The 27,183-nt window shown below is 41.3% G+C and overlaps 4 protein-coding genes across 5 annotated transcripts; 1 reads left to right on the top strand and 3 right to left on the bottom strand.

Moving 5' to 3' along the window:
* Positions 1-551: 551 nt before the first annotated feature.
* On the top strand, positions 552-2,664 carry LOC127350264 (ICOS ligand). The gene is made up of 5 exons (XM_051376702.1): positions 552-1,031; positions 1,123-1,446; positions 1,525-1,809; positions 1,883-2,053; positions 2,369-2,664. The coding sequence occupies exons 1-5, from the start codon at positions 884-886 to the stop codon at positions 2,434-2,436; spliced, it is 996 nt and encodes a 331-aa protein (XP_051232662.1). The 5' UTR covers positions 552-883; the 3' UTR covers positions 2,437-2,664.
* Positions 2,661-7,206, bottom strand: nit2 (nitrilase family, member 2). Its single transcript, XM_051376708.1, has 10 exons — positions 7,097-7,206; positions 6,841-6,959; positions 6,433-6,553; positions 5,245-5,333; positions 5,045-5,138; positions 4,887-4,961; positions 4,719-4,797; positions 4,229-4,327; positions 3,483-3,538; positions 2,661-3,290 (listed from the first exon to the last, which is right to left on the bottom strand). Exons 1-10 carry the CDS (start codon positions 7,176-7,178, stop codon positions 3,190-3,192), a joined length of 915 nt encoding a protein of 304 aa, XP_051232668.1. The 5' UTR covers positions 7,179-7,206; the 3' UTR covers positions 2,661-3,189.
* An 810-nt stretch (positions 7,207-8,016) lies between these two features.
* tbc1d23 (TBC1 domain family, member 23) lies at positions 8,017-17,809 on the bottom strand. 2 transcript variants are annotated; one of them, XM_051376861.1, is made up of 19 exons: positions 17,709-17,809; positions 16,936-17,047; positions 15,724-15,829; positions 14,777-14,981; positions 14,571-14,694; positions 14,353-14,477; positions 14,216-14,262; positions 14,030-14,133; positions 13,739-13,861; positions 13,513-13,605; positions 13,257-13,427; positions 13,102-13,144; positions 12,816-12,922; positions 12,521-12,663; positions 12,015-12,059; positions 11,146-11,234; positions 10,906-11,041; positions 10,481-10,675; positions 8,017-9,993 (listed from the first exon to the last, which is right to left on the bottom strand). In XM_051376861.1, the coding sequence occupies exons 1-19, from the start codon at positions 17,744-17,746 to the stop codon at positions 9,909-9,911; spliced, it is 2,091 nt and encodes a 696-aa protein (XP_051232821.1). In that variant the 5' UTR covers positions 17,747-17,809; the 3' UTR covers positions 8,017-9,908. The 2 variants fall into 2 exon arrangements, with proteins under 2 accessions (XP_051232821.1, XP_051232822.1); XM_051376862.1 differs by lacking the exon at positions 12,015-12,059.
* Positions 17,810-18,521: 712 nt separating this feature from the next.
* tomm70a (translocase of outer mitochondrial membrane 70 homolog A (S. cerevisiae)) lies at positions 18,522-27,183 on the bottom strand. Its single transcript, XM_051376759.1, has 12 exons — positions 26,872-27,183; positions 25,452-25,625; positions 24,372-24,498; positions 24,171-24,280; positions 23,931-24,079; positions 22,406-22,613; positions 21,974-22,108; positions 21,744-21,851; positions 21,505-21,621; positions 21,269-21,366; positions 21,045-21,167; positions 18,522-20,963 (listed from the first exon to the last, which is right to left on the bottom strand). Exons 1-12 carry the CDS (start codon positions 27,103-27,105, stop codon positions 20,810-20,812), a joined length of 1,737 nt encoding a protein of 578 aa, XP_051232719.1. The 5' UTR covers positions 27,106-27,183; the 3' UTR covers positions 18,522-20,809.

Genomic DNA, 27,183 nt, shown 5'->3' with positions numbered 1-27,183 from the left:
GATACTTAGTTGTCTGATAAACTTTTGTCCAATGAGAGAGCAGATTGTCTACATTATTTATTTACTAAATACAAAAGTCTAGGTATCTTAAAACATGATCGTAGTTCATTACCATACAACTGCAACAGTAAATATGAGAACTGAAAGTAGTAACTACAATAAAACAATAAATTATATAATTGGTATAAAAAAAGAAGAAGAAGAAAGCTGTTAGATAATATGTCTAAAGGTGTAAAGGGGAATACATTTCCAGTAAGTAGGTTATTTAAGTAGCCTAGTTTTTATTCATTTTTCGGCCAATTGTTTGTAAATAAATAAAACACTTTTTAACTTTATAAATACTGTATCCAACCTTTTTGTCATGCACAAAGCTTCCGAAATTAAATTTACAGCTATAAAAAAAAAATCTATATAAGTCACCTAGGCTATATAATTACGTTTAATATCAGACGCCTGGACAAGTGAAGTATTTGAACGAAGTCCGCTGTGCTGCCCTACACTTTGTTTTATTGCTGTCTGTGTTGCCTACATCACAGCCTGTGGGTGTGTGACCTGAAAAGAAGTCAAACAGGTTGGACCAATCTCCATAATATGGCTCCCAACAGGATATATGCTGATCGACACTGAGAGGGCTGAGTTTATTAACTTCTTTATGCGTAGGGATCGATATATTCGGCGGCACCGCATGCCATTTAGATCAAGAGAAAGACAAGAGAGGTAGAGAGAGAGGTGGAGAGAGAGAGAGAGAGCAGGTACGGCACAACAAGTCGCAACATGACTGACAATGAATTCCTTTAGCGTGAATAGTCCGAATGAGTTGGGGTTGTTAAAGAGAACGAACTGAAGATAGGGAGTCAAAGTGAGTCAGGCATATAACTCAGTAATGTCTTGGTTTTCCACTTTAAAGAGGATTATATTTTTGGAGAGTTTTTGCGTCTTGTGTGCGCAAACGTGTCCGCAGCGGACGATGCCTGTGCCACTGTGGCGCACAGGACTGCTGCTCTGCTGCCTCTGTTTCTGCGCCAGCCTGGGTAAGATGACTGTGTCTGGTCTGCATGTTAGAGATAACTACACTGAAACTCACTGGTGATTTCTCTTTATCTTTCACTTCTTTCTCTACAGAGGAAGAGTGCGTCTTTGGCATAGTGGGGCAGCCGGTCTCACTGCCCTGCTTGTACCCTAAATTATTAACCTTTGTTAATTTTTCCATTGAGTGGAGGAGAGACGATGAAGTGGTGCTCAGATCAGTGTGGAAAAACAATTCAAATGTGGAGGAACTGAGCGTCAACAGCGCCACAATCTCAGCTGATGCTGCACGGACTGGAAACTTCTCTCTGGAGCTGCCCACAGTTTATCCTAAAGAGCACAACATGAGTTACAGTCTGTTCATCATTTCAGAGGAGAATCAAAGTGCTGCGCTGTGCACCGTGTGCCTCAGGATAGCAGGTCAGTGTCAGACACACAGGAAGTACTCAGAGGAATATGTAAAGGAACTAACTCTTGTTTTGTCTTGACTGTTTGCAGCCAGTTTCAGTTCCCCACTGCTGCTGAGGGAAGAAGCAGCGCAGGGGGAGGAGACGGTCTTCCTGTGTCACTCTAGTGGTGGTTTTCCCGAACCTGCAGTTCATTGGCGCATCAACCACACCAATGAGCCCCCTGAAGGCTCAGTGAGGACCCTGGCACTTTCACTCCCAGACTCCCATCTGTACAACATCACAAGCCACCTGAAGGTCAACATTCCCAAAGAGTCCATGGTGTCGTGCACCATAGAGAACCTGTCCATGAATGAAACCTTGACATCCACAAGCTGTGAGTGATCCGCTCATTGAGTCAGTTAAACACACCACTTGCTCACTAATCTCTGGTTCTTGTCTGTTGGAAGATGGAGTTGGGGTCAGCCCGGTGGTGAGTCGAGCATCAGAGGCCATGTGGATCTTCAGTACGGGTCTGTGCGCAGTGGTTGGGGTCATGGTGGTGGCAGGAGTCGCCTACCAGATTCACCTGGACAGGATAAGTAAGAGGAAGAAGCGTGAACACCAACAGGCTGACAGAGGTAGGTACCTGCTGCTGGTGACACATCATCACTGCAGGCTGTGGGTTGAAACATTGAAATTAGACACAAAATACTTCATAGAATCCACTTTTACAACATAAACACCTATCAAGCTACAGGCCAATCCGTCCTTTTATTCAGTGTCAGTATGGAAACACACTCAATTATGGAAAAATGGAACATTTGGTGAAGACAATGTGAAAGAAATGTTTCTTGCTTTTAATTGGGAGCAAGTGCTTGTGTGTGATGTGCTTTTATGACCGCTGAAAACCTCATCAACCATTCAATCTTATTGAAATTGTTTGCTGTCATCAGGATACAAAAGGCGAAATCTGTTCAAGGAGGAGACCGAGGCGATGAAGCCGAAGGAGACGGACGTGTAAAAGTCTGAGAGGACAAATCCCCACTTTTCTTCTGTTGACGTGAGGCAACAGTGCACTGATTTGTAAATACGTGTTTGTTGTGACCACTTAATATTCAGTACAAGTGGTGGGTTTTTAAATAGACGATGTAGATAGAAGTGAAATTACTGTAAGTTAACAAAGCATCTCACCACTTCACATTCTTTTGTTTGCTGTTGTTTCAAGCTTTAATAAAGATGCTCATATTCATTCGTGGAGCTGTTTTATTTGAATTTTTTAAAGATCTGTTAGTGTTTCTGCATCATGACAGAAAATATGACAATGAAGAACTGTATATTTTTTACATTTGAAATGTCCGGAGCCACAATCAAAACTTCTTTTTTATAAGCCAAAAAACAAGACAAAAAAACACTTCATCGTGAAACTCCAAATGTTCCAATAATATGAAACTGATGATGACCAGAGAAACTCTAACCAGCAAATGTTTATTTTTAATTGATAAATAAGGTAAACAATTAACAGCTTATCAAATTTGTCATCCATTTTCTATTGATCAACAACTCATTTTACAGTTACACAGTGTCTTAAGAACGTCGTGGAGCCCAAAACATGTTGGCACCAGTGAATTACTGAGCATCCAAACTGCATCTCTCGTTTCCACAATTGAGACGATTAAGTCTTGTGCTTCAGGGAGAAGAAGACTCTGTTGCAGCAGAGATCCGTTGCATAGTTTGTGCCGGTACCTTCGTACCTTCTCTCTAAAGGTCGCAGCGTTCAGCTCGATCCTTCCTGCACAGACGTCACCGTGTAGATGTCATCACGGCGCTGAGCTGTGATCGGGATCTGCTGACGGATGTCGGCTAAATACTGCAGGTCTGGGAACAGAGGTCACAGAGAGGATACAGAGAGGTTTAGTGCAGACTCGAGAAACAACGACATCCATACAAATCCCACTACCCTTCAGATTCATTTTGAATCCTCTGGAATCCTATTTTTCTCACAATCTGATCACAGAATTCAGTCCTGTAGTTGAAACTCTTTGGATCAATAAAAACTGCTCGTCTCACCGATATCAGCATAAATCACGGCCTCCTCTGGTCCAGCCTTTGAGATAACTTCTCCCCTGCAACAACAGATTACAATAAGTCTGCTAAATGTACCACCTACAGACAGGCAGCAGATACGACAGAAACAATATGACACCAATATCCAAGGAGAAACACAGCTCGTCATCAAATACATTAACTACTGAGCCAGTTGTAGTTGTGAGGTTCTTGTATTTTACTCAAGTACTTCCATTTTGGCCAGGGATCAATGAATGAGGTGATGGAAACACCAGCACTTTTGTCCACAGGTGCAGTCAGAACACAAAATAAAAGTTCCTTGTAGCTGCTTTAAATTTGTTTATAAGATTTTTTTTTCAAAAGTAAAGGTAAACCTCGGTAACCACGAGCTGTTAGTTAAATTTGGTGAAAGTTATATTGGGCATTTGGGATTGGGATTTTAAGGTAAGATACATCTGTGCTTTAAGTTAAGTGACACTTTGAATCTTCATTCAAGGGTCAAATTATACTTGCAATGGAGTATTGTTCCCATATTAAAAGATCAGAACACTTTTTCTTCATCTTTCCCTTCAAAGAGACTCTCACATGCTTTTGCTCTGCCTACTGACACACTGTATTTGTGTGTTCCTTTCATCCACTTACAGCTCCCTCGATACCGCTGCGTCTGGCACTAACTCACTGCACATTGAACAGTCACACACAGGATGAGCTGGTCAGAGGATACAACAGGCAACATGCTCTTACTGTACCATGGGTTAACAACAGTGCTGTGACCCCAGGCGACATATGAAGCAGTTTCATCTCTGGCAGGAGACGCTGTAGCCACATACACTTGGTTATCAAGCGCCCTGCGAAAGAAGACAATAAAAGACATAATAATTCATCATTATTACACTATTGCACAAAGAAGAACGCTTTCTTTGGTGTTGCGTCTGATGCAAAAATTGTTTGCTCTTTTTCAAGGTACTTCCTGTTTGAAAGAATTCTCTCTTTCATTTGCGAGCGTTTTATTATGCTTGGACATACTTCCTCCTTTCTGTTCCTCTTCCTCCACAGATTTTATTACATCCCCTCATGTCACTCTTATCTTATTACATGGAGCAGGATGTATTCATGCATGCAGGTTGGAATATCGTGTTGTCTCATGAGTGACGTAAATCAACCCCAAATAAGATGCCTGGCTCACACTAATCAATATTTATTTCCTAATAAGTATTTTTGGGACTCTCTCAGTCTGACCTCCCCCTCTGAAGGAGCTCCCAGTGGGCTGGACCAGTGGTCATGTTGAAGGCTCCAGGGTAGACCAGCAGCTGACAGCCTGAGGACAAAAAGCACAACCAGATCAACTGTCCTGCACACTATTTAAAAACAGTAGATGCCATGTGAACAGTCTCATCAGCCGCTTACCTTTCCTGCTATAGAGCTGCGCGAGCTCTGCAAACCTCATGTCGTAGCAGATCCCCACGCCCACTTTACAGAACGCTGTGGGAGAAATTACAGATGGGACACATTGAAATGATGCTCAGCCAGCTGCAGGGAAGAAGAGAGGAGTCGGTGGGACGTACGTGTTTCGAACATTGACAAACTGTTGCCTGGGCTCAGCGTCTCAGACTCCTGGAAGCGGATTTTCCCTGGAACGTCGATGTCAAAGAGGTGAATCTGAAAAGATGAAGAGAAATACATTGATGGGGTGAACGTCCTGCTAAAAATCTCTATGAGGTCAGTAAGTAGTTTAAATAAACTACTGTAGTTGACACACACATACCTTTCTGTGTTTCAGAAGCAGCTCTCCATCAGGCCCAAACACTGTACAGCTGTTATACAACTTCCCACCGTCCTCTTCAGGGATGGATCCTTGTGAACAAGAAGAAGTTACACGACTTAATGTTGAATTTTTACATCATTCCTCAACTTTAAAGTCCAGTACGCTCGTCTGTCCTGTACGTGTCAGTAATGCTTCACCTCCTTCTGTGTGTGTTATTCCAAACTGGTGATGAAGTTTGACCTAAACAGTGCTAGTAGTGCTAGATGTGTGATGACGTTAAATGAAAATTATCTACTTTCTTGTTGTGTACAATTAGCCTCATCTACCAATATTACTGATTTCCCACACTCCCACAGAGAGAACTTCATGCATTTTGACATGTCATAAGAGGAAAATCACAGGTGTAATTAATAACAGCTCATGAACCAGACACCGTTCTGAGATCTTTCATTTTATAAGTTACGCCTGTGCTTTTCCTGCTAAATGTTTTTAAAAAGGCCTATTATTGGTTATATGTTCTAAAAGCACTTGATAAAGCCCAAATGTGGATTCATTTAATCAAATATTTAACACTGTGGTCCACATGCAGTGATATCATCATTAATTTAGTTCAACTGCTGTTCAAACTTTAAACGTATCTAATGCATTACATGGAGGGAGGAATAGTGATATGCCAGTAGCTGCTGCCACTGTTTTAAAGCTGTTAATGTGGCACCAAAAACACAATATTTAATGTGGCTTAACTGAAATTATTTATTAACTGGTGGAAAAGGCCTGTTAGCTTGTAACTCTGTAGCACCAATACCAAAACCTAATGCACACACTATATTCCACTGTATATGGAGAAGAATATATTGCCGTAATGCCTTTATACACACTATACACAATTTAAATTACATATACAAAAATAAATAAAAACAAGAGTGATAGTTTTAAAATTAGCACAGTTTTGATTTCACTCTCATTAACTTGAGAACACAAACTACAGGACAATGAAGTAGTCCCGGCTCCCGTACTTTGCTCTGGTCTTTTAGTCTAGTCTCACAATATAACACTGTATTGTAAATATATGCAGGAGCCTTCCAACCGTCAGTATCGACCTGATTCTCATCAGACAAACATTCAAACGTACTTTTACAGTGGAGGACAATACTTCCACTGCCCTATTGACCACAGAGGCTTCCCTACCTCCAACTAGATACACCTTGTTCTCCTTGGCAGCCTCTGACAGCACCTGAGTGGACTCTCCTGGGATCCTCTCAGCGTATGTAGAGAAGAAGCCGGTTCCATATGGAGAATTGAAGCATTCCTGTATTATTGACAGATGAGACAGAGCCTCAGTTTAAAGCAGCCGCAAAGTGAGTGGTGACTTTAATACTGGACACAGAATATAACAACCATATTCTGGCCTATGGCAGCATTATTAATACTTCAAACATTTGGTCTGCTTAATAAAGTGACCCTGCAATATATAAAAAGTTATATATCTGATAGGACCATCTCCCAGCAGGCTGTTCAAGCAGCGTGACAACCGACCCCAGCCTCCCCTACTATCCCCCCATCAGAGACCCTCCTCCTCCTCCTCCTCCTCCTCACCGGCAGCAGCACCACCTTGCTGCCTTGTCCCGCAGCCTCCTTCACCAGTCTGCGGGCTCTGCTCAGGTTGTCCGCCTTGACGCTGGACACCTGCAGCTGGACCACAGCCAGACGGAACTCTGAGGAGCATTGTATTATTGTATTGTTACTGTATACCTGTGCAGAGGAGGGGATTATTAAACTATAATTATTAATAATTGTATGTGCACATTTCTTTCTACAGCTTCAGTAAATAAACAGAGAACTTTGTACTTACTGGACATTGCTTTTGTCAAAGTAGACATGTATGCAGAGTAGTGCTGTTTGGTTTCACAGTCCAGAGCACACAGACAGGGCATGTGATTCCGGGTGGCTATTTGGATTTCAAAATAAGAGCCTATATTTAGTGTGTAGTCCTGGCACGATTTTACGACCTCAGGGTTTTACGACCAACACAACGCAGCGATACAAAACGATGATAAAGAACGCCTGCAGATTAATATTGATTGTTCTTGTAAGTTAAAGTCCCTCTAAGACAGTTGATATTTTATTATTACTACGGCTACGGCACATGCTGTAGTTTATGTAAAGTTTAACACCTTTATTGTGAAGTTTGAGGCGAAGCTACGTCAACAGGGGGGCGTGGTTTCTACCGCCAATCCGGGTTCTCTTCTCTACTCATTGGTTAATCAGCAACAAGTATTATCTTAATTAAAACACAACATCGTTGATAGTCACAGGGGTTAGTCATTATTAACAGGTCCTAACTGTAAATATATATTATAATGTTTGGACCTTTATTTAATCCTAATGCATTAAACTGAAGATAAAGAGAAGAGGGACAGACCGGACTTCTTCATATTGTTACTGGCTGTTATGCTTCTTGCAGGGATTATTTGTTAGTTTGTGTTCAACAAGTTCACATTTAGGAAAAAAAGCAGGTAAACAACAGAAAGCCTGATATTCCTGTTCCACTATGACTTGTTTACAATAGTCTGAAATAAGACACCAGTGTAAAGCTTTTCTTTGTTTTAGTATCTGAACACCAGACAGCAACTGCTTTGCAAATAGCAGCTTTCCAACATAGAGGGAACATTTGCCCATGCTGTGTGAAAGGTCTAACCATTCATACAGCCATCATTTAAATGTAGGTGTGTCAAATAACAATGTATGAATGACTGTACATCCACAGGTGCAGTCGATTAATCTCCATTTATTAAAAACAGAAACGCTTAGAAAATAATAGCAGTACAGTAAGGTGCAAATTACAGTTGAGACATGTTGCATTTCGACTAATGGTGACATCCTTTGTCAGTGATGTTACAGAGTAATGTAAAGACTCCTGATCAAGGATGTTTCAGTCAATACTGAAGAATATCACAAAATTACAAGACAATGCATGGATTACACAGGAATGCTATGAACGACTGGAGTGAAGAAAGACCAGATTTATGAGTCTTTAATTCAAGTTTTGGTTTTTGTTGCCCGTATTTTAAATGTGCCATATGTTTTAGGCTGACCTCTCCCCTCTTTAAGTTTTATATGATAAACGGGACAAACCCTCTCTGGACAGAGGTTTCAACTGGAGCTGTCAGGAAGGTGATGCATCACTTCAGAGGCTTTGACACTCAAAACCAAGGCTGCCTACACAACTAGACTTCAATGCAAATGAATAGTAAGGGAGAAAAAAGCGAGGAAAAGTCAAAAACAGATTTTTAAGATTAGAGGAGAAGCAGCAATATAATGTGATATGTTGCCACTGCTGGTGCCAATATCACACATCACAGGCATGAGGCCGAAGGCAACAGTGGCAAGCAAACTGAAACTGCTTAGTTTCCACTAATACAATGGACAAAGACAGACTGATCTGAAAACATAGATATAATATAATAACTTTCCTTTTTACAAATCATCTTTTCATTCCTTTCAAAGCTCTGCCTAAAAGTGCAAAGCACAGTCCTAGTTACAGCAATCGTTTCTTTCTGAATATGTCAAAGTTAGCATGTTCAATTACAGCAACAGCCTTCCAGATGCTAACATAATGGATTTATATTTTTATTAAGTTCACTGGGGGAAATCATTCAAATACTGAATCTGAATAGGAGGGGAAAATACTGAGGTGCTCAGGCTCTTAATGACTACAATCACCAAACCTGCTGTTGTAATATAATCCAGAGGGGCTGTGAACAATGCTTTCTGAGAGCTACAACACACTGCTATGAGATGAGGTTAAATTCATTATTATATGCGAAAGCAGGGAATAAATTATCTCCCAGAAACTCTGTAAAAGACTTCTTACTCTAGAAAGAAAGGGGAACTTCAAACCGTGTGAGCTGGTTAAGAAGCCAGCTAAAGTTCCACTGCATATTCTTATAGGATATGCTTTCAAAAAGGACATTGCAAAGGTCTGTGCTGATATAGAGCAGTTTACACATTATATACACATCACATATTTATAAACATCCTCAAATAATTTCTATTTAAGGCTGCCTTCTTGGAAAATAAAAGTTATCAAAAACAGTTGTTGCGGTAGGAAACCTGCCTCATGTGCCAGCACTGCTTTTCTTTTTGGGATGTGCGTCTCAATGTTGGAGCTAGCTAACAATAATCGTTAAATCTACTCTGAACCCATCTGAAAAGTAAATTAAGAGACATGACTGAGCTGCGGTACTGTCCACTGCAAAACAAATGGGCTTTGAGTTAAAGGAGTCGAGTAGTGATCGGTCAGTACGCTACGTTAAGGCCAGAGGGAAGTTGTCAAAGTGGAATTGCATTGAAATGAGATCCCATGTTTTAACAATAATGAAGAAAAACATACAGTAAAACCAATATTGTTTAAATTAGTGTAAGAGAATGGTTGGATGACTGCGGAGCACCTAAGTATTTCATCACACACAGCCTGTCCCACAGGCCTGCAGTCAGTAGTGTGCCCTCATGTCCCAAACACAGACAACACAGGGCTTCACAGTCAACACTGCACTGGATCCGTCCAGGAAGGAGGACAGCCGAGGGAGAGCGGGAGACGGTTTCACTCCTGGCAGACAGAGACTCTTCTTACAGCTTGTGTCACGGCTGGCTGTCGTCTCCCTTTACGAACTCTCAAGAGCATCTAGGACTTTCATGATCTGCTGTTTAATGACCTTGGTGGCGTCGCCTGCGTTGGGTATCAAATATCTGAGAGGGTGGAGGGAAAGAAAACAGAGGAAACCGCAGTGAAATTAACAAATAACTACCAACAAAAAGATATTCTCTGTCGAGCTTCTGTAAAGAGTTTCCATAAACATTAGTTTTTATATCCTAAGATAACTAAATGTAGGTCTACTTAAGCCTGTTGCCCTTCTACAATGTCATTTTAGAGAGCCAGACTAACCATTTCCCCCTCCTTCCAGTCTTTATGCTGAGCTAAGCAAATTAGCTGCTGTCTCTAGCTTCTTATTTAGCATATATATATCTAACGCTCATCAAAAAGGCAAATAAGCACATTTCCAAAAAGTGAATTATACCTTTGAGGTTACAATTTGGAGTTTCTTTACATACTGCAATGTTGGCAAACTGATAAACAACCTCAGAAATGACACCAAATTACTGGACAACCCAAGTAACAGCCCAGAGTGCTTTAAAATGACATGCTTTTCTGATCATTAAGATTTTAAATTTGAACCTCTCAACTGCCGATATCTCCACTCCAGCTGAGTTGTTGCTGCCAAACTTGAACGTGATCAGTTCTGGGTGCTTCTTTTTGGATGTGATCTTCACCACTGAGTTCAGTGCTTGTCTGGACTGGATGTAGGCAAAGCCTTTCCTTGAGGCGATCTCCCTCAGGCAGTACATGTGAGTTGCTGTGATCAACAAGTGGCTGGAAAGCAACAGATTAACAGTCATTGTTAGGATTCATGGATTCCTGAATTATTGCAGAGCCTTCTGTTCACTCATGTTTAAGGAAGTGGAGATTAGTCACAGTTAAAATGCAACTTCTTGCCCAATCCAAGCCTCGACACCCATGACAGTCAGGGGAGATGTGTGTCAGGGTGTCATGTGAGCAATAGTTTTACTCACATTACTAAATTGATTCAGGCAGTGACTCACCTGGGGAACATGTGACCAGTTTCTTTAACCTCATTACATGGGATGTGATGCTTTACATCAGGTTTGTTTATCCAGGTCTGAATGTTGACAATCTCCTTCCTGTCATCGTCTGACATGGATGAGCTGTCTATCTCATCTGTCGGGGGCATTAAATACAGGTTACCAGTTTTTCAAAATAAAAGTTCTCACATTATTTAAATATTTTAAATATGTTCAGCCTTATTTACAGTGGGAGTTCACCTGTATCATACTCCTCTTCATCACCAATACTGAAGACGGGCTTCACCCCTCGGTAAGGTTTGCCAACGCGGTCGCTGCTGCTCACATGCCTACAAACGGAAAGCAACAGGTCAACTTAAAACGCCACATCAGTGCTGAATGAAGGACGTGAAGACACGTTAATGCCTGTGATGAAAAGTCACATTAAATACACATAACAGCAAGGCTGCACACAAATAGAGATGGCATGAAGAGCTCCAGGCTGCAGTAAAAAAAAATCTTAGGCCACTAAGGCCAGGTTATGCTGTTAAATATCAAGAAAGAGGTTAAAAGAGACATTTATACTCCAAAAGCGCTACAGATTAGTCAGTGTATGATATTCAGGGCTATTTGCAGAAAATCATAGTGTTGCTTTTATCTTTCATAGTGGATTCATGTTTCTGCATAGCCCTGGCTATCATCTAAAAGAACAACAATGAAATGGAAAGACAGACTGTTAGGAGCATCTCCAAGCAAACAGCAGTGAAGCTGAGGTTCTCCCTAAAACACCTCGCTTATTCAGACTGGAAAGAGACGACGGCATCAGTGAGTTGTGGATGTAAAGATGGCTCGATGCTTCCTGAGAGGCCACAGCAGCTTCAGTGGTGCGAACTAAATAGCAGTGCTGAGTTTTGTTAGTGAAAGCATGAAAGACAGATCCTAAACATCTCGTACACAGCCTGCCCACACTGTATGGGGAACGTGTAGTGCTGTTACATGAGTGAGATGTTGATACTAAAGCATGCGGTAATGTGACACAGGCTAACGCTCCCACAACCCAGGGGACCGGTGCGGTTCTACAGCCAGTGGACATGCTGGGGACAGACAGCTCGATGTCAGGGAGCTCTTACCGATCTGGAGTCACCTTCTCTGGCCAGGGCAGATTGAAAGATATTCTAGCATGGAATAAGGCACAAGGTAGGTGGTGAACTTAAAATGCAAAGAACTGCACAACTAGATGTCAGTCAGAGTCATCAAATGACCACAGTTCTCTGATCTGATAGTCCAGTTACTGTTTATGTGAGTACAGCGTGATATTTCAGCCTTCAAACATTTTTACAGGCTGATGATAATGTGTTCAATCAGGTGTATATATGTATTAAACCCAAATGGATAAGTAGCAGAGGCACCTATTAACAAAATTTTGGTGGAATTTATTGTGAACATTGGTTTTCTGGATCAAGTGCTTTATTGTTTTATTTAATTTTATTTAATATTATTAGTACTGTATTTGTGAGAGGAATCAAACTGTAGCAAAAGTAAAGATTTTAACTCGTAGAAATGAAGAGGCAGAGGGTGAGAGTGTGCTCTAGGGTTCCAGAGGTGAAGGTTTCTTAGCGAGGGATTTAGAGCTCACCTTTCTACAGGAGTGGAGGTATTCTCGATGAAGCTGATCATCTTCTCCTTTACGTTTACTGACTTGGACTTGAGAGCAAACGTCATTTTGTTGACCAAAGACTTGACGCCTTTGCTGTCTCCAGGGCTACTTAGTGAATCGCCCTGTATCAGAAAAAAAGACAGATAATCTGTTTAAAAGGAATAAAATGTACTCAAAATCTAAAAACAAACTGGTAACATACAGTAATGCCACTGTGACTTTCTTAAAGTCAGACTACTAATGTGTGCATCTTCAAATGTTTCTGGCCACTTACATCAGCGGAACTGAGGCTGCTGTGAGACCCTGACGTGCTGACGATCCAGTGAACGTACGAAGAGTCGAGACCCTCCACGTTCATGTCTACCAGATGCTTTTGGAGGGCTGAAATCACACAAATCTCAATGTGTTTTCACTTCTCACAAATATCCAAACTGCATTTGTGACCAGGGGCCAGATATAAAATCAATGTACACATACAAACAGAAGAATTTGTGTACCTAATGGATAATTCAGACAATGTATACGTATGTTTTAGATCCAGTCACCTAACTGTTACTTACCCATGAAACCTCCTTTAGCGATGCTGACATATTCTTTGTTTTTCTGTAACAGAAAACCCTCAATTAGCAACGGTGTCAGCAAAGATCACTTACATTGGGGAAATACAGATCATGTAGCAATTTGTGTTCCCTCCTGCTACCTTCTCGTCCCTTACCTGCAGAAAATGTGCAAGCACCATGTTCATGTACATGTCCTCTTCCTCCCTCCCACTGCCCATGAAGCACAGGTGCTCTCCGCTGGCAATGGAGCCAGACTCCAAAGACTGCTTCTGAGCCTCCAAGAGGGACTTCACAGAGAGAGCAAACTCTGAGGGATTCTGGAGCATCTGTGGGAAGAAAGGAAAACACATTTGTAACTCCATGTACATGCATATACATTTTTAACATAGAATCAATATTGTGTACTCTCACCAGGTCTGAGTCCAGGTGGAAGGCCGTGGAGAGGTGCCCGGAGTTGTACTGCTCTGCAGGCCGACAATCCACCACAAAGAAACGTACCCCATCCTGAAAGTAAAATCCATCCTTATCACATTAAACATTCTCTCCTTTTTCTTTCTACTCACATGGCTAACTCATAAAAGGTTGATCATGTATTCCTTAGTTGATTTTAGTTGAAAGAAACCTGAGTGTTACTGACCTGCTGCAGCTGGTTGGCCTGCAGTATTTCAGGGACAGACACGGGGAGACACAGTGCCTGACTCAGGTCAGTGTCCTCTTCTTTCAGAGCCACCAGGCTGCTACCGAACAGGTTCTGGTTCATCTTCCGGGTCAGAAGAAGCAAACACACAATAATTCGATTATTAGCTTAAAAACAACGTTGTCTCTTGTGCTTTTATCTCTTAGTTAGCTTTATCATCACGGTTTTGTTTCTGCTCAGAAAGACTCCATATGTCTCAAATGCACTGTTTATCTGTACACAGTGCCTTACCTTTCTGAGTGACAAAGGGGTTTTGCTCTGGTAGTACTGGGCCAGAGAAAACAAATCTTCAATGTCCTCAGACTCCAGGAGAGAAGGAGACGCTTCCAGCATTTCTGTGACAAAGAAAGCCTCGTTTAAGTCCAGCATTTAACACGAAACAGACCTACTAATGAAATGACAGCAAGTCAAACTTACTGATGATCTCCTCTTTGCTGACTCCTTCTTGTGTCAGGATGCTCTCTCTGAGGGAAAAGAAAACACAGATCAAATATACATCTAGGGCTCCTTAGTGTGATCATGTTTCTGCACAGCTTCCACTAGATGCTGCCTACTTGGCATTGACGAGGATGATGAGCATGAGGAAGAAGATGAGGAAGGGGTCAGCCTGCTGGAGGTAGAAGTCCCACAAGACCTGGGTGACTTCAGGAAGGCAGTGGCTGGAAAACAGACTACCCATCTATGGAGGAAACACAAACACAGATGTACTTTATATCTGAAACACTGTGCAACAACATGTCAGAATGACTTGTGAAGAAAAAGAAATGCGTACCCAGTTGATGGCGTAGGAGTCAGGTGTGATCTTTTTGGTATCCAAGAAGGAGCAGAGCTCGGGCTCATGGTACTGCAGCAGTAGTCTGTACAGGTGGAAGGGTCGGCCTTTTGGCACACAGTCCCTGAAATGTACACACCAGTTACAATTCAAGCCGCTATTTCCTATTATTCGTGAGTGGAATGGGAAGAAAACAGTTTGCTCACCTAGGGATGTATTTGTTCATGATAGCGTAGAAGCAGTTGTAGAGGTCGCTGCGGGGAAGCTGGAGCCCCAGTAGTGGTTTGAGCAGGTGTGGCCAGCTCAGCTCCGGGGTGAAGGAAATGTTGCGGGACTTGCAGTAGAAAGTGATGACCGACTCAACGTCAGACACCATATCATACCTCTCTTCCTCTGATACTCCCAGCTGGTCTAAACATGGGAACCAAAGCAAGAAGTGTTAGTACTGTTTTTCTACACATGTCTTGTACAAATATGAGCATCCACATTTAGCATTTAAAAACAAGAAAGCTTATCATTATGACAAGCCTTTAATAATGATTAAATAATACATGAAAAGAGCACTTTTTGGACATGCCTAGTTTTTCTTGGAATCATTCTCAAAAGAGGCTTTCTATTTTGGGCAGCACCAGATCTCGTTGTCAGAAGAGCAGACAAAAAAAAGTTATTTGTTCCTCTGAAATCCTGACAATATTCTTTACATACTGGCAGACTGTGAGACTCAAAATTAACATGACCCATCTTTCTTCTCTCCTGCTGCTTCCAGGTATATGCATTTGTGTGTGTGTGTGTGTGTGTGTGTGTGTGTGTCCTATTTGACAGTCTATCCTGAGGATGTTTTTGTATCTAAGTGTTTATAGTAAATGACATAAAGCAGATAATTTCTCTAGAGTTTTCACTCAGGATCAATCCCCTTCTAAACCCAACATCCTGGGAATATCAAGTCATTAATAATTGTATTCTCATTACTACTTTATACATGGACCTTGTTATATCTTATGGTTTGGTTAAATTGTGACTGGTAGGGAGATTCACATCCTCGACTTGCACAAACAGCTAGTGGCTAAATTCATTCTGTCAATGTTTTGGCGCTGACTGTATAGTTTTGTTGTGACAATTCCAAATCCAGGATTGTGTCAAGGAATTCACTCACCGATCAGCTGTTGACTGCGGTTGTGAATGAGGGTCTGTTCTGGTAAATCAAGGACGCCGTCCCACGGAGACAGGCTGTCTCCTTTCCCAGAGACATTTAGAGCGATCTGCCAACACAAAACAAGCAATCACTGCTAAACATGCAGATACTGAGTGATAAAGGGACATCTGACAGTCACATGGGAAAGACTGAGACTGATCTGCAATCAGTGACTCCACTGCTGCTCCTCTAATGAACAACTAATCTACAGAGATATAGCTAAATGGTTTGATTTATCAACTTGTAGTATTACTTGTGAACTATACAGAGACAAAAACAGCAATCTCTGCAAGTAGTGTCTTTTAAATAAAATAAAATTATGATGATGATAATGATTAAAAACAATGCTGCACTATAGGTGGGTTAGTTAGGGACAAATAAAAGAAAAAAAAAATTACAAATGCTGCATGGTGTTCTTGACAAAACTGTACTATTATACTTTTTATACAAACTCAGCACGTATCAAACTATCACATATCACTCCACTGCCAAGTATTTTCCTTTAAAATGTGTCCCAACTGTATCTATTCATCTAATACAATTAACCAACATCATCAATCTTTAAGTAAATGTTAAACAGTAGAATGAGGCCACGTTGAATGTTGTATAGTCTAAAGGGGTAGGGCTGATCTACAGCAATGGCTGAACACCTTTTTGATGGAGCTGTTCAAACAGCTTATTCAAAGTAGCTTAGATAATGCCTCTTTTCACAGAACGGCAGTTTGCCAACAAACGTTTCAATATCTTCACAACATTTATTCACTAACAGGTAGAAATGTAGAGGTGTTACATCATTTTCTAAAAAAAAGAAGCTCTGAGCATTTGTCAGCATAATCCATATATAGAAATACTATGCAGGTATGTGGTTTTAAAAACAACAGAAGCCTGAACAGTGGGTGTGTCACAAAGAGGTGATAGCCTTTACATCATCTGAGCCTGAGCTGCTGGTCTTTCCAGTCTGTTGACTCGTGTCAGACGAGAGTAATGCCAACCCTTTACAGCTAATAATAGAATGAATGGATGGCTGGCTCTAGTTCATACACATACAGAATACCTTGCTAATAAACTACTTTTACAATTACATGGTTTTAAACTACAGTATCAGTCACATTATGAGTGAAACTGCTTTATCGCAGTAGGAAGTTGTTTCCAGACTCCTGCCATGTGTCTCACCTTCCACATCTTTGCTCTGTGTTGAGCTGAACTCTCCTGGACCTGGATGATGCCTCTCTCCAGCTCCATGTCAGAGCCGCCAGAGTCCAGAGCCTCAGCTAGATCCTGGTCCCTGAAGAAGCACCAACAGCACACATTTACAACAGTTAACAGATCAACGTTAAACCTTCAGAAAAGTAATTACACAATTAATTAATTACATCACAACAAAGAAAGTACTTGGATCTGTTGGTTCCGGTTTGATTTCAGTCTTTATATGGTCTTATTTATCTCCATACGTCCAACTGTCTACTGACAACTTGATAAAGATTACTTTAATACAGTAATGTGATTATATTGTAGTTGAGCACGTTACATGAGAGGCACACACTGGAGCTAGTTAAAGAGCTAAAGGCTCAGTTCTGGTTAAAGGAGGCACAACCCGACTAACTAGCTAGTTATTGTTAGCATGCATGCTAACAGGCTTTTCTTATTGACTTGTCAAAGAGAGACAGAGTGTGAGGACAATAAAAACACGGTGGCGGATCTTTCTCTGAAGCTCTTTGGTTCATTTGAGTCCGTGTCAGTGACTCGGTGCTAATTTCTCAGCCTGAACTCAGCTAATGAACATTAGCTGGCTAGCTGCCGAGCAGTAACGGTACCGACACAGTAACTACACACACTCATCGTCTGTAGCGACTACACGTCCGACTCTGTCAGATGAACTCGACCCAATTGTGTGACAATCGAGAAAGCGTCTCCTATAATGTCGGTCTGTTAACAAATTGTCTCACCAGCTGCCCTGAAGAGCTTCCTCCACGGCGTCCGCCATTGTTGTGTTGACGCAGACACGTCAAATGCCGTCAACGCGGCCGATGTGTCGCGCAAAGCTGTCAGAGTGATTAATGAGCACCTGAGATTGTCTGCTGGGGGCAACCCATTGTCCTTGTTCAGAAATGTAACACAGATCAGGGTGATGTTTGTTTCAACTTTGTGGTTTTGAGTTGTAACAGAAATAAATGTATTTGACATTGTAGGTCTTTATTTAGCGAACCCTTCTTTCTAATGAGCCCATGGGTGCTGACAGGATTAAGACTGTTCACTGATATTGATCAGCCACTGCTCTTTATCATACTGTGTATAGTCTTATCACCTCTGCAGACGTGTTTCATTTTCCCATATTGTGTATGTTTGGGGTTTTTATATTTTAAACTTAATTTAACTTAATAAATGTTGAGATTTTGGGGCACAGAGGCTAAAGGAAGCCAACATGTGATTTGAGTTATGTCTTTTGAATATGGTTACAATAAACCTGGGGGACATTTACAGTTGTTAATTGGAGCATTTTGGCTTATCATAGTTGTAAAAGCACAGGTGAGACTAATAACATGAACAATGAAGTGTCCCAGTAAACCATGACAGTGATAGTGAACCAGCATGAATAAAACCAGGACCCTGAAACCAAAGGAGCTAAATGGAAAACAGCCATCATTCATTGTATTATTCACACCTGTTGTTTTCCTTTTGTAACACATCAAAATTACTTCATTTCATTCGTTACCATGCCAAATAATAAAACTGCCTGAGAAAAACTTGCAAACTTGAAATTCATTCCAGGAATTACAACTTTATTAGGATTCATACTCTTTCACTTTGGTCACCATACATTTCGTTGATGAAGAAGGTCAGCGTGATTTCTAACAATCAGTCAAAGTTTAGTGGATATCAGAAGATTACCTGCGTTAACTCTTGTTTGCTTCTGTAAGTTTAAGAAAGATGATCTCTGTTGAGAAGTCCTCAGCAGCTGCAGCTGGAATGCATGATTTGGTTCCTTGATATTACCACACACTCAATAAAATGTCGCCATTACTGCTGCTAAATGAATGAATGTCACAGAACAGAAGTATCTGAATTTAGTTTTCTAAAAATAGAAAATGTTCTAAACATAGAAACATCCAGCAGTGGTGGCTACTTTTATTTTTTACAAAGTACAGATGCTACTGGAGAACCAAATCATACACTGTCCCAAGAGATCCTCAGGGCTGCACGTGGGTTAGAAACAATAAGGCTTGGGGTTGTGAGAATATACTTTGAAAAGGAGAGAAAAATAAAACCAGTCTTAAGGTTACTCTGTCAAAAGTTGAAACCAAATGTAGCATGAAAAATAAACATTTTACAATAAAATAGAAAATAAATCATGTTTCTTAATTAAAGTAAGCTAGGAAAAACAGAGAATATCCAATCCCTTGTGACATCTTCTGACACTAGAGGCAATTAAAAAAAACATTTCCAAAAACTAATGACATAAAGTTAAGTTTTTCTAATCAAAAGTGTTTTGCCCAAAGTCTCTTATAGTTGGGGTTTCCTAGTGTTCAAGACAGCACGAGCATTGCATTTACATTTATTTATAAAGTGAACATGCTGCACAAAGTATATAAAAAAAGAAAACAGGCAATCCCATAATTAGAAAAAAAAAATCAAACACTTGGATGCTTAACTAACCTCTCTGTTGCCCCGTGGGATCAATTCCAGCATTACAAACACAGACATTACACATTTGACTAGAATTTTAATCTTGCATTCGGAGCTGATGTATGTATGTAATGTATGTTACAATATGAAAGGAGCTGGACAAAACCACTTTAGATCAGCATAAATTAACAAGTGAGCAGTCCATTAGAACTATATAAAGCTCTCACAGTATTTTCTGTAGGTTGAAAAGTGTCACAAAAGCCTTTAAGTCAGTAATTGGTTCAACAGACTGTGCACACTTGTACATTTTACACAGTTACTATTAATTTAGACAGGTATACATGATACTTCATGTATGTTTTTCTCTCTAGATGACACAATCTTCCTCATTATTCTGACCAATAACAGGGTTTGACAACGACGTTCTGGTTGAATAAAGTGTGAACTAAGGGATGTGTTTTAAAGGGTAACTTGGATATTTTTCAACATGAACATCATCTTCCCATGTGGTTGTGTCAAAGTGACTAACAAGTTTAAATCTGGTCCAGTATTGAGTTATGGTCAATCGCGCACTGTCAAAGTAAATCCATTAAAAGTGCTTGTTTTTGCTCTTGGCGGGCTCGTGTTTTTGTCAGACAACACAACCCTACAGAGAAACGTTTTACTGTTGCTTTTGCTTGAGCTGCTGAGCGTCTAACCGAGTCACGCTCAACGAGAAGTCTGGTAGTGAAATCTCGTGAGAGGTCAGGTGCCTTGTTGCAGGAAGTAAACAGTGGAAACACGAGGAAAGAAGAGGGCCGGCTGGGAAGAGTTTGTTGTGTTGGAATACAGAAAGCGTAGCTTAGTGTTATGTAAAAGATTTCCAATGTCATGAATATTTTGCTGATTTTGACAATGTGGATGAGGCCTTTGAATTCAACGGCCACCTATAATTATTTGAGCCAGAGTATAGCTCAGGAGACTGGTGGTGGTCCTGTGGGTGCTGTGCTAACAGAGGAGACTTCTCTGTGAGCGACCCTTGACGTACACTGTTGTGATGTCGTAGCCCATTTTGCTGCTGCAGCGCTCTCCCCCTCAATACTGGACCAAATTCACAAACTGTTGTCCCCATTAGTCACTTTGACACAAAAGCATGGGAAAACAAGTTCCAGGTTGAAAAATACTGAGGTTTCCCCTGTAAGACCCCCCACCCAACTTCCCAGGCCCGGATCACAGCCTTGACTTGATTGTGAATAGAAATCCTTCTCTCCGTGTCAACGAACCCCTTTAATGTGATGTAAACAGGGTATATATTAGGGCTCTTCCTTTTTCCTCATATAATCCAGTACTCAGGTTTTACAAATTTAAAATTAAGTCAGACAGTTGCACTTTTAACACAGCTAGGTTCAGCGATGAAGAGATTGGCGATCAGATGGCAGACGAGTTACAGTGTCGGAGGTTTCAGCCCATACTTCCTTGCCACTTCTGTCTGGGCGTACGCTGCGTCACATAACGAGTACAAATGGGCCATCTCCATCTCTGACTTGGCTAGGTTAATTGCCTTGTTGAACATTTCTATTGCCTTGTCCAGATTGCCCCTGAAAGGAAAGTTCTCTGGTTATTTCAAGCACTTCAAGAAGTAATATAATGTTTGGATCGAGTCAAGTTGTTAATCTCACCTTTGAACTTCAATGGTTCCCATGGTTTCATAGGCAAAATCACATTTGTTGTCAATTTCAATGGCCTTACTGATGAGCTCTAGACCCAAGTCCAGGTCTTGTTTCCACTGAAGCTGTAACAAACTGGACACATACTAAACATTTAACAACTGATGACTAATTTAAACATATGAATCACCTGTTATTTTAAAATATGTCTACATAAAGTGAAAATATATGCCTACCCCTTGTGGACATATGTGGTAGCATTGTCTGGTTCCAGTTCGATACATTTGTCATACATCTCGTCAGCTTTTCCAAACTGCTGCTGATCAGTCAAAGCCTGAAGAATACAGTTGTGTTGTATGTGTTACACATCAAAAAACCCCAATAACTGCTTCCATCTCAACTATACTCAATGTTTTACACATTTAAACTGTGAAATGGGCAAAAATAGAAAATCAAGCCTCCGATTCTGTACCTGAGCGTAAAGAGCGTAGCCCTCTGCACACTTGGGAAACCTTCTGATAACGTCCTCAAAGCCGTCCATGGCTGTCTGTACTTGAGACGGGTTGTTTCCAGTGTATGCTTGTCTGTACTGCAGGACATAAGAAAAAAAAACTCAGCAGCCAGTAACGCTACAGAAAATTCAGTTTATCTATTAGATAGCTTAGATAATTAGATAAAAGCACATTTGCTTTTCAAATGATATTTTCTTACAAGAGCAAAGCATTTCTGTGCCTGGGCGAGAGCAGAGTCAGGCCTGAGCAGGATGCACTCATCAAAGTCTCCCACCGCTTCATCCACCTGGTCCAGCAAGATTTTCAGCTGAGAGGAAATAGAGACTTTAGAAGGAGCACTATAACATATCAGCTAACAGACAGCTGTCAACTGACATCCAACACGCTAACAATCTGATGTTAAAGAAACCAGTTCAGCTCCACTCCTACCTGACCCCTGTGGTGATAGACATCAGGGTTGCGTGTGTCGATGTCGGCTGCCATGTTGAAATCTTGTGTAGAGAGCAGAGGCTGCTGCTGCTGCATGTACATGCTTCCACGCTTGATCAAAGCATTGGCTCGTAGCTGTAGAAAATGAGACGATAGTACAGAGAGAACCTGTCAGACTGTAGTTTTCCAAGTCCTTTATAAAAGAGATCTTTGTGTATGCGTACAAATAATTAGATTCACAGGGAGAAAATGGTATGCATTAAACTCAAGACTGAATCAATATATTCCACCCTGTGCCTCTTTTTGCTTGTGTAAAAAACTAAAAATCTTTCTCAGACACTGTACTGACATACACCCCACATTGTTGTCTTGAACAGTCCATTTACTCAAATCCCAGGGATTATCAGCAGATACAACTGAACCTTGACATACCTTAACATTGGCGTCCTGCATGTTGATTACCCGGTCCAAATCAGGTTGAGCAGCAGTAGCGTTACCAATCAGCAAGTAGAATGTGGCACGCAGCAGGAGGGCCTCGGCAGTGTATCGACCACCTGACTCGATCTCCTTGGTGCATTCACTGATGATTTTGTCGTAGTTCTCCTCTTCCATGTACTGCTTGGCCTTCAGGTAGCCAGAGCTGAAATGGTGTAAAAAAATAAAAAAAAAGATTTCCAGTGTAAAGCAGTTTCAGAGTATATCACATTCTACAAATATCTATTGTAATCACTTTGGGTCAATATTTCTACTCCAACAAGTTGTTCTGTTGAAATTCTCAACAAAAGCACAGAGGGAAAAAAAATTTTAGATTCCAAAATCTGATGGTTAACACCGTGACATTTGGTTAACAAATCCTGATCCAAGAAGAGCGTTAGGACCGATAACAGTCATATTGTGTTATCCAGCCCAAAGACTAACTCATCGTTTACAGAGCCGTAACAAACTGGAATAATTTACAGCTGAATATGGGCCGATTAAAAATAAATCAGCCTTTAAAAAGAATATGTAGACATTGATTAGCATGCAGATGGCAGTCTGAATTGTAGGTTTAACTCTGTGCTGGTTTTCAATAGTATGAAGCATTTTCATTTTGTATTAGCTGTATAATTTCCACTTATTAAACATCATCTATATATAGATTATTTATTAGTATTCTATCTAAATGTATGTAGTGTTGACTGGCTTTGTATATCAATGTAAGCTTGGTGGTAATTTTGTGTATATTAACGAAATATTATGTTCATTATGTAATGTGTTATGTATTGCAAGTTAGGAATGGACCCCAGGAAGATGAACTGACTGCCATGGCATTGGCTAATGGGGATCCATTCTCTAAAACTCAGTTCAGACAGAAGATTCATGATGAGTTAAAATCATTTTAGAACGTTGCAGGGAAAAGTTGCAGCAGTGTGAACTGGTCCGTCTTAGATTGACGCAAGCCGGCTGATGGCATCAGCTGTGACTCAGCTTGTCAAATCTCCAGTGGCTGGTTTTAGAACATAAGGCACGTCACCTGTTTCAACAGCCAATCAGCTCTTAGCAAGTCAATTACAAACTGTCCGGTGGTTCAAATGGCAGTTTTGGATGGAGGAAAAGAGAATTTTACTCAAATAAAGAGCATCCATGAATGGCTTCAAATTCTCTCGACCCTCTTGTTTTCACTGTTTTATCAATAAAACACAAATGTTGCAAGTTAATCGCTTTCACTGTGCTCATTCCTTTAAAAAAAAAAAAAAAAAAAGTGCTTCACATTACATTCAACTACAATTAAGCCATTAAGGTTAACTGCCCTACTTGTCAACTCCCTGTGCTCAGTTATTTTTTTTCCCAGTCGAGTCAACACAGGGACAAAGATCCCAGTGAAATTTCCAGGATCTCTATGCCAACAGCTACTCCATCCCTCCTACTACAACCTGAGTGTGCCATTTAAGTTGATAGTGAGTAAACATTATCTGACCTCCCAGTGACCTCAGCTGCCTCGCCCTCGTTGTCCTTGTCTTCATCTTTCTTCTCGCCCTTCTGCAGGGGCTGCGAGATGATATCATCAGTGAACGAGCTGAAGTAGGATTTGATGAACTGAGGAGAGGGCATCATCGGTTCACGATTCTACAGAAGAGGGGTTTAAAAAAATAATGTGTTAATGTGACAATTCAAAGGAATAAAATTGAAACAAATGTCTCTAAAAGTGGACAAATACCTTGTACTTGTCTTTGGCCTTCTCTTTTCCCAGCTGTTTCAGGACCTTGTCTGCTAGCAGCATGCTCTGTTGGTTCTGGAAGGCCTCGAGAATACACACTGCTGTGACATCTGGAGGATACACAGAGAAGAAAATGACCATAAATAAAAGTCACACCTTTTAACTTGTAAAAAAACATTTTTTAGAAAAAAAGTGTCTCACCCTCTAGGCACTCTTTCTTGTTGTCTAGTTTTTCCAGAGCTTTAGCCCTCCTGAACAGAGCCTTGACATAGCGTGGATTCAGTTCCACGGCCTGAGAGCAGTCCTGTACCACCTCTGTCCATTTCATCTGAAATAATAGTTATAAAGCGGTTATCTTCCAAAACATATCTGCATCTGTGGTCCAGAGGTCTGTCCACTGACCAGAGAAGGCTTACAGGTAGGAAGACCAAGAGACCCACAGTGTCGGTGAGATCTGACAGACCTATAAATAAGACTAATCTTTAGCACTGTACCCAACTCAGAATTTTGTCAGTCAATCCAATGGACAGTGGTAGAGGAGGTTGCACCACCGTCTGGTTCATCACCAGAGTAGAGTGTTGAAGCAGGTGCTGCTCTGCTGTCTAGCGTCACACTGCCTCCAACTATCACTCTACTCTGCTTCCATTACAATTAGTTTTGTGGTCATTTTGAGACCCGGGTTGTAGAGTTTACAGCCTGTAATGCTCTCGCTCTGTGTGTAGTGACGCAGCTAAAAAGCAAAAGGGCAGAGATTTGACTGACAAACAGCGGGTTGACTTGGGGTCCTTTCGACTGATGACTCAAATAATAACACTCACAACCAAATATGTCTAAATGGGCCAAACGCCACTGACTGACTTTTTGAGAGTGTATGTGAGTAGAAAACCTCATGAGGTCACATTACCCTCTGTGAGGTAAACCTTCAGTCAAACATGAGGGTGGAAAGATTTGAGAAAGTTGATGATTTCCACATGATCTGCTACACATTGACCGAAGAGGAGTAAACACTGCTTTCTGCCGAAACTGCCATTTCATCTGGCCTTAAGTTGTGAGAAGAAGAAAAGGAGGACGCTTTAACATGCAAAGAAGCCACTACAGGCATTTAGGTCCAATCAAAAGTATTGACTTGTATGGCTTTCCATCTACAAGCATCTAAACCCAGTGAATATATCTGGGGAGTGGGGACATTTAGAAATGTACTGCAACATACAAGACACTTGCAAAGATACTCTTTCATATTAACAACAATCTCTGCACAGATTGAAAGAAGGTGTTGCCAACCTGCTGTTCGTAGGCTGCTGCTCTGTTCTGGTAAAACGTTGACAAATCAGTCTTCTGCTCTGTGGGGCAGAGACCAATGGCCTCTGTGTAGCACTGGATGGCATTCTCATACTTTCCAGCCTTGAAGTACTTGTTACCCTTGTTCTTTGCTGCTTGAGCCCGATCCAAAGGGCTCTAAATGAGAGAGCAGAAGAAAACAATTATTGATTAAATTTCTCCCCTGCGACTCAGTGGACTGCTTAAAGGATCTGAATAACCTAAATGTGTTTTTTCTCTATAATTAAGAATCCCATAGCATCTTACACTGCAATAGGCTGCGCAGGTCAACTGCGCAAATGCATCAAGGATTTAATGGCATTTAATTGTCAAATTAAAGGAAACTATAGCAACTATGTCTACAATAACACTGGCTTAAGGATAACAATTGTAATGCAAAAAAGTCATGGTTGTACATAACCTCAAAATCATCTTTAGGTTTGAGATGAATTATACCTGCACAATGCTTGCAGACTACATGACGACAAATTCAGATAACATAAGTCAGTTTGTTTTGTCAAATGTTGATGGATGTTAAAATCACATTTTCCTTTCTAACAAATATGATACAATGACTTAATACTTACAAGATAGTTCTAATATTTGTAGGGTAGTCTCGTGCTTTTTAATGACATTAAGAAGAAATACAGTTTTTCTCTTCAGTGAATACAGGAAGAATTCAAATGATTCAAACACACCTCACACTGACAATGTACCTGTTATACTACAGCCTTACTGCAGCTTGTATTTTTGCATTTAGTTGAAACTATTTTGGCAGAGGACACTCTGAAAAACATCTCACCGAGCTACCTACATATTACTCCCATGCGTGATACAGCAAAATGAACTGACCGCCTTTAATAGTGTCCCATACAACCTAAAACTAAAACAAAGTGAAATGACAGCCATCCCCGCCCCACTGGACTAGCTGAGAAGATAACGCTAGCGAGCATGCTTAAAAACGAAACGAAAAGCTAAGCTATTAACTGGTTAATTCATATGTTGCCAAGTTGTTCCCACATGAGTTGTATTGCACAATGTACCAGCTGCATGTCGACCGTGCTTGTTTTTCCAATGTTTGGACCTTTGCGACCGGGCTAGTTAACCTATCACGTTAACATTAGCTTAGGAGACAGCTACCGTTAGCACACTAACCCTGGCTAATCCACCGCCGATGAACCGGTTGCTATCGGCCTTGCTCTGGTGAAGGTAGCTGTCAGTACAGGGACAGTAAAGTCAGGTGTCCTTGACGGCTCTTTTACGCAATGACACGTTTAGACAGACGAGTGTACGCAGTGCACCGAGGACAACCCCGTTAAAGTTTGGATGTTACAGCACTTTATCAACCGGGGGAAGAGGAGTCTCCAGGCAACGGGGAGGTTACCATGGTGTCCTGCTCTCGGCTGGCTCGTGCTGCGCCGTCTTGGCCCTGCACGGGACTCGCGCTGCCTTCTGGTGTTTTCCGCTCCCCGGTGCCTTTCCTCTCCTTCGTCCTGCTGCGGTTCCAGAGGTACACCGCCCCCACTCCCAGCACTATGGGGGTCCCGACTAACAGTGCCAGCTGCCAGCGGGGTAGTCCAGTCCCGGACTGTGGCTCGACTGGCTTTGAAGCAGCCATAATCTACAACCGAGCAATAGTTAGCCAGCCAGTACCACCGCCACAAGCGTGAGCGAGCGCCGCTTCTTCTTCCCGTGC

This window comes from Dicentrarchus labrax, unplaced genomic scaffold (genome assembly GCF_905237075.1).
Source record: "Dicentrarchus labrax unplaced genomic scaffold, dlabrax2021, whole genome shotgun sequence".
NCBI lineage: Eukaryota > Metazoa > Chordata > Actinopteri > Moronidae > Dicentrarchus > Dicentrarchus labrax.
This window is presented reverse-complemented; position numbering and strand designations above follow the sequence as displayed.